General features: G+C 44.9%; 1 protein-coding gene across 2 annotated transcripts in view; it reads right to left on the bottom strand.

Annotated features, from left to right (window-relative positions):
• GRHL1 (grainyhead like transcription factor 1) overlaps positions 1–13481 on the bottom strand; it is a 43995-nt gene that overhangs the window by 8839 nt on the left and 21675 nt on the right. For both annotated transcript variants that reach the window (XM_056487365.1, XM_056487366.1), the window contains 2 exons: positions 7661–7819; positions 2158–2245 (listed from right to left, as the gene is read on the bottom strand). In XM_056487365.1, the coding sequence (XP_056343340.1) occupies positions 2158–2245; positions 7661–7819 (247 nt within the window). The remainder of the gene's footprint in view (positions 1–2157; positions 2246–7660; positions 7820–13481) is intronic.

Below are 13481 nucleotides of genomic sequence, written 5' to 3' on the forward strand. Positions count from 1 at the left end.
GAGACAAAGATGGGGATAGAGGATACTGAAGGCCCTGCTGGGGCCCTGCATCATTTAAAAGGTACATACACCGATGAACAATTCTGCAGGCAGGGTCCAAGCAAAAAGCTCCTGTGCTAAAGGTTTGAACTCTGGTTGTCCACGTCTCAGCTGAGGGCCTGGGCGCCCTGAGGGCTTATTTGACAGAGTACTCCAAGCTCTCTCCACCTCTCCAAATGAGCAGCTCAGCTTTGTTCAGATATTAATCAGGATGGACAATAACCTGGCACTCAGCCCAAGGGAGGAACCTAGTTCTTCCATGTACCAAGTAAGCCATCCAAACAGAGGGCAAAAACTAGTCCCTGCCTCACCTCGTCCCTCTCCATTCCCTCAAAATCTTGCTGGTGTTCCCATGCCAGGAGGATACAAAGAAGACAAAGGGACAACATGGATGCCCCCAACTGGGAGCATCTTAAAGAGACAGCACCACAGCAGCACTCTACTACAGAGATAGTACAAATACTAGTTTGTGCAAGTTGTTATATTTAAAGCTACATTTTGATTCCACTCTTCCAAGTTTCACATTCTGGTTCCTCTCATTGTTCATCCTCAGGGTGCCAGCCCCTAGTCCATCCCCCTAGGAGCAGCACTGTGCCCCACAGAGCCCTTTGGCTCTCACAGTGTTTCAGCTGATGTGACAACCCACCAAGAGGGCAGACACCATCCACAAAGACTCTCTGAGGAGAAAGTGAGGCAGGAGGTGCCTTAAATTGCATTTCAGACACATTAATGTCAAACTATCACAACTGAAGACTTTATTTGATCAAGTGGAAACATATCCATCTGAGATCAAACCAAATGCAAACAAAAAAAATGTTTTTCAAACAGAACAATTTCTCATGTTCTCACTAGGAAATACACTATTTTCTCCTTGCAAAACTGATTTTTTAAAGATTGCTGTATTTCTGTAGAAATAACTTTGACCAAAAGCCACCAGCATTTCTGCTGTTGAAGAGTTCATGTACATGTGATCCTGAAGGTGAGTATAACACTTTATGGCTTCAAGGAATCAGAAACTTCCCACAGAAGAACTAAAAAGCCAAAGACTGCACTTTCCAGGAAAATAAGGATCACATCGCGCTAAGCCCAAGCCTAGAAAACTAACATTGGAAAGCAGCTTTTGTAAAATCATAAGGTCCTGGGAGATGTGTACTGAAACTGCCTTCCCTTTCCAGCCATGATGCAAAGGGCTGCATGCAGTAATCCTTTGGGAGCTGCTGGAGCTACTGCATTTGTGAGACACTAACAGCGTGCTAAATCTGCCTCTTGTGACGCACCACCAAAGAAGCCAGAAACCCAGCCCTTTCCACAGCTTCCCTTGAGCTAATGGGCTCCCTTCAGCATTATCTCCTGCAGCTGCTGCAGCAGCCTGTCCCTGCTGTGTCAGGAAAACCCTGCCTGGCGAGCTGAGAGGTGTGTGCTGCTGAAGCAGCCGGGCTGTCGCCGCAGAGCGAGCGCACGCGCCTGCCCCGTGCCAGCAGAGAACAGCAGATACACCTTCCTCTGAGCAGCTCTGCTGGTGAGCAGCCAGCCATGCAAGCACAGGATCTCTCATCTGCAGCAGCTAAAGGAAGATGCCCAGCAGGGAGAAACTCTTCATCCTCTATGTACTGCAGTGCTGAGATCTCCACATACTTCACACATGCAGAAACTTTGAAATTGCTAAGGACCATTTTGCTCTAGAAGAGTAAGCGTAGGCCTGAGAGGCTGAAGGCTCAGCCTCAAGGCTGCCATGGCTTTGCTGAGGAGATGCAAACACATTTTTAATGTAAATTAAAACCTAAGTTTAAGATCAAGCTGAAAATATTTGAAACTGATAATTCTCACTGCCACCTGGACTGACCAAAAATCCCACCCTCACCCCATCACTTCAACTGCTACAACCCATACCTGACTGAATACACAGCAGGACCCCATCTTGGCCAGAAAGAACTATACAGAATGAAGCCCTAAATCACCCAGTGTGCTGCAAAATATAGTGGCTGTTCCATAAGGAACTGCTTAAAACAAGCATTGGTCCACAGAGGATAAAAATTTACTTGAGTTCTACTGCACAAGCTATTTATAGCCAAAATGAAATCCAGTATTTAAAATACTGATGAAATAAGTTCTACTTACAGGCATTCAACTGAGAGCTGGGATCAGTGCACTTGCCTTTTCTTTTGCTTTGCTTTCGCTCTTCATCCCTGATCTTCCTCTCTGCTCCCTGTCAGACAAAAGATTAAGGGAAAGGAATGGGGGAGTGAAAAAACGGGGTGGAGGGGAGAGAGAAAGAAGGTATTTTTAAGTTTTTGAGTTTTTTTTCAGTTTCAGAGGCAGGAACACCAATTCTTCCAGAGCTATTTTTGTAGAGGTCAGTTCCACAGTACCCGAGCTGCAGGTTTGCCAAAGTGTGCCAACTTTGAGATCTGCTTGCTTTTGAGTCCAATCATCTAATGAAATACAACAACCATATCCAAGATGCAAACACTTGCTTTTCCTTCAAGTCAGATGGAGATACAATGATAAAAAATACCCACATCCATAACGACTGTATAAAGCATTAAATAAAAATATAGTTGAAGTGTTTAAAACAAAGAATTGCAGGTTCACCCAGTTTAGGAGTTCCTTTGATTGTCATTAAAAATCTACAGAAGTCACACCACACTTGGATCACCAAGTGCAAGATACCTCCTGCACATTTCTCACAGAGCCTGCAGCAGCTGCACCAGCCTTCACTGAGCTCAAGCTGCAGACCTGCACTGCTTTAAAGCAGGGATTACTACTTCTCTTTTTATCAGGGCCAGGCCATGGTAGAATCCACAGATTCCCTAACTGATTCATGCCTGCACTGCTCCTGGCCTTCCAAAGCAAGCAGGGAGGGGACAGTGCTATGTTACCATTTTTTCTGCAAGGTGCAGACAGCTATGATGGAGAAAGAGAAGGAAGGAAGAAGCTTTGAAATAGTGTTCATTCCTTCAGCTCTGCCCAGACCTCATATGTGACTGTGGGTTAAGTCAGGGATGACACATTGCCAACTGCATGAAGTGATAAGCCCACAGGAGATCCCTGACACTCAATCCTGGTGCTACCACTACTTCATCAAAACTGGTATACACAAGTTCTACCTGTCTCCCAATACCCTCCTGCAAGGCAGGGCAAAAGGTAACAGTTACCTGGCCACACCAAGCCATTATTTCTCCTTCCCTCTCCTTCAAAGCTGCCAAAACACACCCATATCCTTGCACAACGCTGGAGGAAGACTTGATTAGCTACAGCAAATGAGTTGTCAAAAATCCTGCGGCCATGGACTGGGAATCTGTGCCTAATGGTGCATGGGAGAAGGGGAACCACCCTCCTTACTTCCCAGTAAATCAATGTTCTATAGATGCCAGGCTGCCTATGACTGCTGGTAGCACTGGGCTTTATCTGCACCAGCAATAAAAAGGAAAATTAAACAAGATATTTGATACACATCAACAGGTAGCATCTTTTCTTCCCCCAATGAGAGGGGAAAAAAGCAGCTTCAGGTAGCTGTGGTGAAAAAGAGAAAAAATGATACATGAAGACACAAGCATTGCCAGCTTTGCTTGGCCCAATAAAGCTAATACAGCCCACTGCAGTGAAGACATCCCACCCTAAACCTCAGCACAGCTGGACCTGAACACCTCTGTGTCATTCCTCACCAGCACAGGCACATCTCAGCTTGACAGCAGAAAGATTAGATTTGGTTCCAGATCTCATTTTTACCTTTCATGTGGAAAAAATGAAGTTGTGCTACTCAAACACTGCTACAGAACAGCATCTGCTTCCTTGTGGAAAACAGGCTGATTCAACAAGAGCAGACATTTAGAGAAAACCTCTGCCCTCCCATTCCCTGCTTGAAAGTCAGCCTGATGCAGGCTACTGGGACCCAGGTAAATACATCTCACAACCCACATTAAAAAAAAAAAGTTATATCTTGATAACAGGCTTTTCTGCCCTGCCAGCAGAGCTCAAAGAACAGTGGTTTCAAACTGAAAAAGGATGGTTTTACACTAGACATAAGGAGAATTTTTTTTCTGATAAAGGGGGCAAGGTACTGGAACAGGTTGGCCAGAGAAGCTGTGGATGCCCCATCCCTGGAAGTGTTCCAGGCCAGGTTGGATGGGGCTGTGAGTAAGCTGGTCTATTGGAATGTATCTCTGACCATGGCAGAGATCTAGTCTAGATGAACTTTAAAGGTACTTTGTAACTGAAGGAACAGTCTCCATGTTGTTGCCCATTCACATCAATGCTCCAGCAGCCTTGCACCCACTCTTTGTTCCAACAGCATCTCACTCCTTTGTTCCTCCCATCCCATGAAAGCCTTCCCACAGCACTGCCCATTGCTACCAGAGTAACAGCAGATCCCATAGGGCAGCACCAGCTCTAGTCTGGGAAACCCTCTATTTAATTCTCTTCATGAGGATGCATAGCTGCAGTACCATTCAGAATAGAGGTCTTCCTCCTCTGGGACAGATCAGCCCCATCCCTGCTCAGCCCAAATATTGCTGGGCCAAGCCTGAAGGAAGCTTGTGCCATAACATTCTGCAGGATGACACTGTTATACCCATACTGCTTTATTCAGGTCCTGAAACCATACAGGAGAAGATGAAAACCAAATATTATGGGCACTGCAAGCACACCCTTGACAAAGGAATAGAGGAGAGATCTCTGTTAGGTGGCCACAACATCAAATTTGCTGCTGGTTTGCAGTTTTTTTTCCAACAGACCTGCACACTACAGACTTGTCACTCCACAATGAAAATATGGGTAACAATATCTACAGGTAAGTGGGCACATGAGGACAAACACATTCAGGGCTGTAATAGGTGTGGATATTATAGTAACAATGGTCCTACAGACATTAAAAAGCAGCTGGCTGATTACATTCAATTCAAAGGAGAGCAGAAAATAGGTGCTCCTTCTGAAATGCCAGTGCTCTTACAGGAGCCTGGAGCAAGCAGCCTGCATTAGAGTCTGTGAGTACATGGGGTTTGTGTATGAGGGAGTGCAGGGATGGATTCTCTGAGAGGATGTTTATTCCAAGAACCAGCTTCCCTCGTGCCCAGAGCCAATGCCAGTCAGCTTGAGAGGGCCAAGGCCCATCAGCAATGGTGATAGTGCCTCTGGGCTTATGTATTTAAAAAAGGGAAAAAAATGTTCTACAGCAATAGTCAGAAGCAAAGTGAGAATATGTGAAATAAACACTCTGCAGATCCCGAGGTCAGTGCAGAAGGGGGAAGCCAGACACTGGAGCACAGATTCCCCTGCAGCCCATAGTGAGGCAGCTGTGCCCCTGCAGCCCTTGAGCTCCATGGTGGAGCAGAGATCCACCTGCAGCCTGTGCAGGACCCTACACCAGAGCAGGGGGATGCCCAGAGGAGGCTGTGATTCTGTGGGAAGTCTGTGCTGGAGCAGGGTTCTGGAAGGAGCTGTGGTCCCATGAGAAGGGAGGCCATGCTGGAGCAGGTTTGCTGTCAGAATTTGTGGCCCCATGGGGCACCAACACAGGAGCAGCCTATTCCTGAAGAACTGCACCCCATGGAAGGGACCCACACTGAAGCAGTTTTTGAAGAACTGTAGCCTGTGGGAAGGGTTCATGCTGGAGAAGTTTGTGGAAACTGTCTCACATGGGAGGCACCCCACACTGAAGCCAGGGAAGGGTGTGAGGAGTCCTCCCCCTGAGGAGGAAGGAGAATCAGATCTGAAAAACTGACCACAGCCCCCATTCCCCTGCACTGCTGCAAGGACAAGGGAGAGGATTAGGGAGTGAAGTTGAGCCTGAAAATAAGGGAAGGGTGAAAGGAAGGTACTTTAAAATTCAGTTTTATATTTTATTATCCTGTTTTGATTTACATTTCTCCTTCCTATCTTTCCTCTTCTTTTAATTCAGGTACAATTTGCAAAGTATCTGGAGGAATAAATCAAGAGATTAAGTAAAAACCCCAAAGGGAAATAAAAGATGCACTGGCATTACTATATTATTAGATTTGCTGAAATTTTTGCCATAGCTTGAAAGAAGCCATTGGAGTCTATATGCTGACTGCACATCTGCCTTTTTATTAACCAATCTGTCTTATTAGCATTGGCACAAGCCTGTCAGTCATTTTAGCACTCTGTCAGTGATTGACTGGACAATTTAGGAGTAAAATATCCCCCTCTATCCTGTAGCAAGTCTGTCCTCTCTGTATTGTAGAGAAAACAGGTTGATAGCACACAAGACTCCCAGATTACTTCGGTGAAAAAATGTTAGATGACACACTTGCTTCAGTCTCATCTAGAAACAAGAAGGAAATAGAAAAAGGAAAAATAAAGGCATGAAGAAATCTCATGTGACCCAAGCCTCTCAGGCTTACTGGCAAGTCTTTAAGATGGCTCTGGAGAGCCTTTGCTAAGTCCCTGTAAATTCTATGCAGAAAGTATCACAACAGGAGCAGCTACAGGCAGCTCTCCCAGCTGTGCAGGAATGCAGAGGGACACAAAAGCCTATAGATGGACAACAGAATGTGGCAGGGTGAGTTAATGGGATGCTACAGCAGGAGCACAGTGCAGAGGGCACCAAATATTTTGGGAGGTAAGCAGAGACAGAACAGTGGTGCACAAGATGAATCTTTCTGTCAGTGTCCCAGGGAACACCAGGCAAAACCACACAGTGGTCTGGCAAAGACAGTACAGGACCAGAGAGGGGTTACAGACCTGCCTCAGCCCTGCAGCTGCACAGAGAGGTATTTGAGGTATCACCTAAAAGTCTAACTATGAAGACAGAGTCTGGTTCCAAAGAATAAGAGGCCCAAATCAAGCAGGACATCAGCAAAATAGGAAGTCAACATAGTTCATAGCACCAAAATGTCTGGGGAAGTCCAGGAAGCATTTACCATGGCCTAGAACAATCTTGGTCACCCTGGAAATAACAATATGACTTGCCCTGGAGCTTCCAAAGACTGCTCAGGCAGGAACAGGGTATGAAGATAGGAAATTTTCCTTTCTTTGCAAACTCAGTTAAGCTTTTACAGCTGCTTTCAGCTCAACTTCTGCTGTTTCTTTCACAGCCTCTGTTGAATACTGGCTTTGGGAAAGGCATTAATTCTGTGTGCTAAATGCATTAGGCAGAGCAGTCCAATTACAGCACCCATTCATCCTGTAAATGGGCTTTTTTTATGCTGCTGTCTCTCACAGTGGTGCATCTTTTGTTCACAAACTCTGCAAGTTATTGGTTTGGGGCTTCTTTTAACAAATGCAGTATGAAAACATGAAGAAGTTTAAAAGGACCAATACAACAGAACTTGGGCAAAAGGACAAGCCTGCACTTGCTCCAGTCAATGGCAATGATTTCTCCTGCTGAAAGCTCTTCCCAGTGTTAGTCTGGCACTGACTGACCTTTCTCTTAAGTCAATGCTCATGAACTCTTAGCACTCCAGCATTTTGAGAGCAGCAAATTTATTTGAGGTCATCATAACATCTATGAGCCAAGTAGAAGGGGTTGAAATTTTTTAAACACAGGCAGGACTTTTCAGTGAGCCAAAATAGCAAGTGACACAGTGGAGGGAAAAAAAAAAAAAAAAAAAAGCTAGTAAGCTGAGGAGCAGCCTTTCCAAAACAGTCATTGATCCAACCTTACCTTGTCACAGAAGACTTTAATTTGGCAGTAGGCTCTGTGGACAGGTTTGTTACTCCTGTTATTGTAGCTGTAAGTGTCAATCTGAAGATTCAGGGGCAGACCTTTAACTCCCTTCTGAGAGGAAAAATCTGTGCTGAGGCAGTTCACAGAAATGAAAACCTGCAGAAGAGGAAAGCAGCAGCTGTCAGTAGTGACACAGAGTCCTGGCTGACCAGAGTGAGATACTCAGGGAGTGCTAAGGCCTAAATGTTGGTCCTTGCTACTACAAGCAGCACCTCCTTTCTTCTGAGGCACCAGGTAAAACCCCCAAGAAGCAATATAACATTCTTAAGTCTTTACATAAGGCATTGGAGGGGACAAAGCCACTTTGTCCAAAGCAGACTCCAACAAACCCTCCAGACTTTAGGAAAACTGCACTCATCTTTCCACCCAAGAACTCTCAAATATCACCATCAAACTTTTAGCACAAGGAATGCTCCTACAATCAATCCTCACTGCTCAGCATTTATTAGGATCTTGGTAAGAACAAAAACCATGTTCCAAAAAATTCATGTTACTCTGGGCAAGTTAAATCTTTTCATGAGTTTTACATGAGTATAGCTTATGCTTGAAGTAGTTGAAGTTTTTTTCTAAAGGCTATTAAAAGCTTTCTAAAAATATTAGGCAGCATGTAATCTTTGAACACAGAAATAACACCATTATTCCAGTGAAGGTTTCTGGAGTTTACACAAAGTTGAACACTGCTTTGAATATTCCTTAGTAATACCTGCAATACCCTGTTAACATTCAGATGGAAAGGGTAAGAGAAACACTTCCATTATTCTTACAAAAAATTAATTACAGGGAAAATTAATTGCATGTTTGAACATATCTAATTTCATTTTCATAACTGCTTGAAAAAACAACGAAAAACCCTCTCAAAAACACAAATCACACACAACCAGAGAACAAGTCCAATGCTGCTTAACAGAATAAAGAAACACCCTTAAGTGGATATGAGCAGATAGACCACAGTACTTTGTATCTAGATAACGGGCTTGCAGTGTGCCAGGCTTTTCTACAGACACAATGCCCATTACTGGCACATCTCAGAAGCTGTAAGGATTAATTACAAGGAATTTAAGAGCCACCAAGACCTGCAACGGGTTCTCTGCTCTCTGCCTGAAGACTAAAGGCTGGGAACTCACTGCTTTAAAAAAATCAAAGCCTTGGGAGCCAGAAGCACCTTTGCAGAAGTTTTGCAGAGCACCATCCCAGGACCCGGCTGCTCACTCAGGTGGTGCTGCAGGCTCGGCAGTGAGCTGCTGCCACCTCCCGGAGCTGCACAGGCTCGCACAGCCCTGGAAAGCTGCAGGCTTTGGTTCTGCTAAGTGCTGCTCATCAAGGTCCTCCTCGCACAGGTTCTGCAACACCCTTTACCGGTTGTAACAACGATGGGAAGTAGAAATGTACAACCCTCATCTGGTGATAGTTTACAGCCCTTGTTTTTTCCCATGCCACATAATATAGATGTAGGAAAAACTGTGGCAGAAAGGAAAAATAGTGCAGGTGAGGGACTTCCCTCACAATAACCTGTCTGAATATTGGGGATTCTCATGCCACTTCCTGCAGCCCCTGCCCTGCTGGGCAAACAGTCCCCCCCATTCCCTCATGTGCACACATCATGCCAGAGACTCCAATTCCAGTGTCCCCATCAGCCCTGCTGTGCCAAGGGACATGCAATGTGTGAAACACCACCCAAGCCAGGCCAGCACATCAGCAGAGCCCAGCCCTGACCCACGCTGCTGCCTCTGCAGGGACTCAAGCCAGGAACATGCCAGGAGCCAGGGTGAGCTGCTGCTCAATGCCTGCTCCTCCAGCCTGTGTCCCAGCATCCCAAACCTTGTTGTTCCATGACAACTTTTTGTGAAAACATTAAGTACATCTCAAATCACAGGAAAATTATTTTTTAAAATAAGCTGTTTGCAGTCTTCCCCAGACTAACCCAAAGGATGGCTTTGACTGCTTTTATCCACCCTGCTTCCCTTTTTGCTGCCTTTGGCTTTGCAAGGGCATTTTGCCTGCAGTGCTGGTACACCCTGGGGGAAAGCTTCAAGGAGTCTGAAGAGCTGTTCTCACCAGACTGGGAGCTTGGTAATCAGATGTATGCACAGCCTGAATAATTGCATTCCCTGAGCAGGGGTTTTGTTTCTTAAAAGACCCTCAACTCTGGTGTTTGCATATTTTTACATTTTAAATTTTAATTTTAAATTTACCTACACTGAATATTCACTCAGCTCATTTCTGTATGAAAAAATGACTACATTCTTTAAGAAAAACATGCCCAAGCAGCCACATCAGCAAGTACACTATCACCTCGACATTTCTGTGAAATGCCTCAAATGAGTTTCACACCTTTGGATACCAGAAGATTCAGTGTGCAGCATCAGTCAACAGTTCTCTAGCACACAGTGTCACTTCTGAGACTTCATGTTTTTAGTTTTTATGGCTTACCAGCTACACAAAACCCGCTGGACTGAAGGCAGAAAAGTTGATCTCAGCACAACAGACACACATTACTACAGCAGAGGTGCACAGGTATCCCATGGGAATTTAGGATTGCCTGTCAGATGACAAAGATTATCCTCCTACTTTAGAGTCTCCTCATTTGATTAGCTTTGGCTTTAAGCAGCTGACTTCATTTTCATGCCATTTAAATCTTCAGGACTCTAGGCAGGAGATGACAACTAAAACCTAATCATGTCTCTGAAGCAACAGAGAGCCAGCCTGTCTTCTGTTTGTACTAAACCATTTCAGTTCAGAAGGAGCATCTTCTCCCTACCCATCTGTAACTCCTATTTTTGAGCAACTTCAGGTTGCCTCAAGTTTCACAAAACAGAATTTTAGCAAACAGCTTTTCCAGTTTGGGCTAAGAGAGTTTCAGCCAGATTATTTATGTACAAGAGTATTTGACTTACATTAGAAATGAAATGTAAGACCAAGTGACTGCATCAGCTGTATCCCCACCCCAAAATTGCCAGCAGAAAGAAAAACGTAACCACAGAAGTTGCTCTGCGTCTTCAGCCTGCTGAGCAAGATTCCTTTTCATGTGTCCAACCCATTTTTCTAAGGGCAGTTCCGCATTCTCAGCTATATTAAGATTTGTTGTTACTTTTAAAAAAAACATTTTCATCTCACCTCCCAAGATTCAACATAAAGACAGCACTTTAAAAATAGAGCACTGTCAAGCCTGGGCACTTACAAACATGAGTCAAGCCCTCCAAAGTTACGCAGATTTTCTTTAAAACTGAGATTTGCAAAGGCATTAGAAACCTGTTCCCAAGTTATTTTGCTTGCTTGGCAGTTGAGCCTCTAGTCTGTACTTGACCATATAGCTAGGCTATCACATATCCAGGCTTTTCTCTCTAGCCAAAGACAGGCTCTACTTCCCCTTTTTTTTCTGTTGATTTTTCCATGCTTCTTCTAACTCCTTTTAACAAAAGCTGAGATACTCATTGAGGCAAATGGCTCCACAATGGTGGCATCTCAGATGAAAATCAAACAGCAAGAAAACTGTGAGCTTCTACAAACTGCCAACCTCCCATACCTGGCATTCACCCCAGCACTCCAGAGCCTTCTTTCCCCAACACCATGCTGGGTTTCCTGCAGCCTTTGGGGCAGCCCAGCTGCACACAACAAAAGACTGAAGGCAGAAGGATTAAAGCACCTCTCCTCTGGGATCACACTGGAAGTTAGCGTGGGAAGAAGTCAGACCTCATGACTTCTCTGTCTGCTTTCACCATCCGACCCCTCGTGTGCCTCCTCACCTAAGGTGGGAGGAACACACTGTGCCTGCATTCAAATCCACAAGAAACAATCTTCCATTTTAATAATGCAGAAAAAAAATTAATCTGACAGCTCTGCTGCGTGCCCTCGAGGAAGGGCAGCAGAGACAGCCAAGTTCTTTCCACACAGCACCTTTTTTAAACAAGATCTGCCTTTCAAACAAACCAGGAAAAACAGACATAATTAAAGGGCAATCAAAGCGCTGCAGGAACCTCTCTGTCAGCGAGATGAAAGATGCCTTTTTTAAATGAAGGCTTGCATACCCAGATCTCTTCTCCTCAGTTTATCTTGGACACTGTACTCTTTTGTCACACAAAAAGCACTAGCAATTCTGATGAGTCCAAGGGCTACATATGCAGCAGTTTTAGATGAAATGTCACCTCGTGCAGGCTCATCTGCCCAGCTGGAAAAGCCATGGCTGGCACAGGCAATGGGGAGCAACTTGTGTTAGCACACCATGAACTCTGACCAGTCAGAGCAAACACAGGCATGGGTAACACTGTCCTGCAGAGTCTTGTACATCCTTGTGGATAAGGACCTACACAGACAGACTTGGGACTTTTCCAGGCTGATCACCCAGTTTCATATTTCTGTGTCCAAAGGATTAAGGCATTACTCAACAATCCAAGTCCATTGGATATTTCTTTCTCCATTGAGAATTCAGATGATAAACTAACTCTTTTCTCACACTAGTAATGCAAAAGTCTCTCATTTTAAACTCAGTACAGTTTGGGTTGGCAGGGACCTTAAAGATCATCTAGTCCAGCCCCCCCCCGTTATGGGCAGGGGCACATTTCACGAGACCAGAACACTGAAAATCCCATCCAACCTGGCCTTAAACACTTCCAGGGACAAGGCATCCACAGCTTCTCTGGGCAGCCTGCTACAGTGCCTTAGCACCCTGACAATGAAGAATTTCCTCCTAATACCTAATCTGAATCTGTCAGTCTGAAGCCATCACCCTTGATCTGTATCACCATAAGCCCTTGTAAAAAGTCCCTCTCCAGCTTTCTTTTAGGCCTCCTTTTGGTACTGGAAGGTGTTCCAGAGCCATCTCTTCTTCAGGCTGTACAATCCAAACTCTTCAGCCTGTCTTCACAGGAGACATTCCAGGCTATGTTATATTCAGTCTATGTTATAATCAACTTTAAATTGTCAGGATGTTTTTGATTTTGGATGACTGTGTTTGTACAGAATACAGAGTTTGGAGCCTACAACATAACCAGAGACAGGTAAAGCTGCAATGAGCCGCTTTCCAGGGAATACAGCTGAACACTGCTTTTCTTGGCCCTGGCTAAATAGTTTCAATGTTAGGCCCAAAATACAGTAGGCAAAGGGGTTCCAGTGGGTCTGGAGACCATTTTCCTGACACAAAGGCAGTGTCTCCTCCTCCCATAAAGAAAAATTAACTGGAAGCTCAAAGTTTGAACATTACTTATAGCTGAAATCATACAGTTTTTCTAAAGGCTTGGACAAATATAAACAGCAAAGAGGGGGAAAAAAACCAGTATTTTCTAAAGACTTGTCCCCATATGTTTCCTCTATGCTGCAAGCTGGCTGGATGCAAAACATCTCCAGTCCAAAAGCCTTATGAAGTACACCAGCAGAGTTCCAAGCCCTCCTGAGAGGCAGAGCTGTCAGCCTGGGGACTACCTTGTGCCAGTGTGGCTTCCAAGACTGGCTCTGGGTGAGACTCAAGCAGCTTCAAGTGCAGGCAAGGCAAGCACAGGTCTGCCTGCACACATCCACAAAGGCATGTCCTAAGAAAGCAGTCTTGGGAAGACTCTTCTGTATTTAAAAGAAAAGAAAACCCCAAACCCACACTTTGGTAAGATCACCTGAGAGGTGGCTAATCTTACTGCTCTCACATGCATTTCTTCACCTCCCACACACACCACAGGTTTTGCATCAGCAGGAGGTGAGCCAGGAAGAGATAGAAAAATTGGGCAATTCATGCACCTGTGGGCTCCTCAGCCTCCTCCTGCCTTTGGGATCG

Source organism: Oenanthe melanoleuca, chromosome 3, assembly GCF_029582105.1.
Source record: "Oenanthe melanoleuca isolate GR-GAL-2019-014 chromosome 3, OMel1.0, whole genome shotgun sequence".
In the NCBI taxonomy this organism is placed as follows: domain Eukaryota; kingdom Metazoa; phylum Chordata; class Aves; order Passeriformes; family Muscicapidae; genus Oenanthe; species Oenanthe melanoleuca.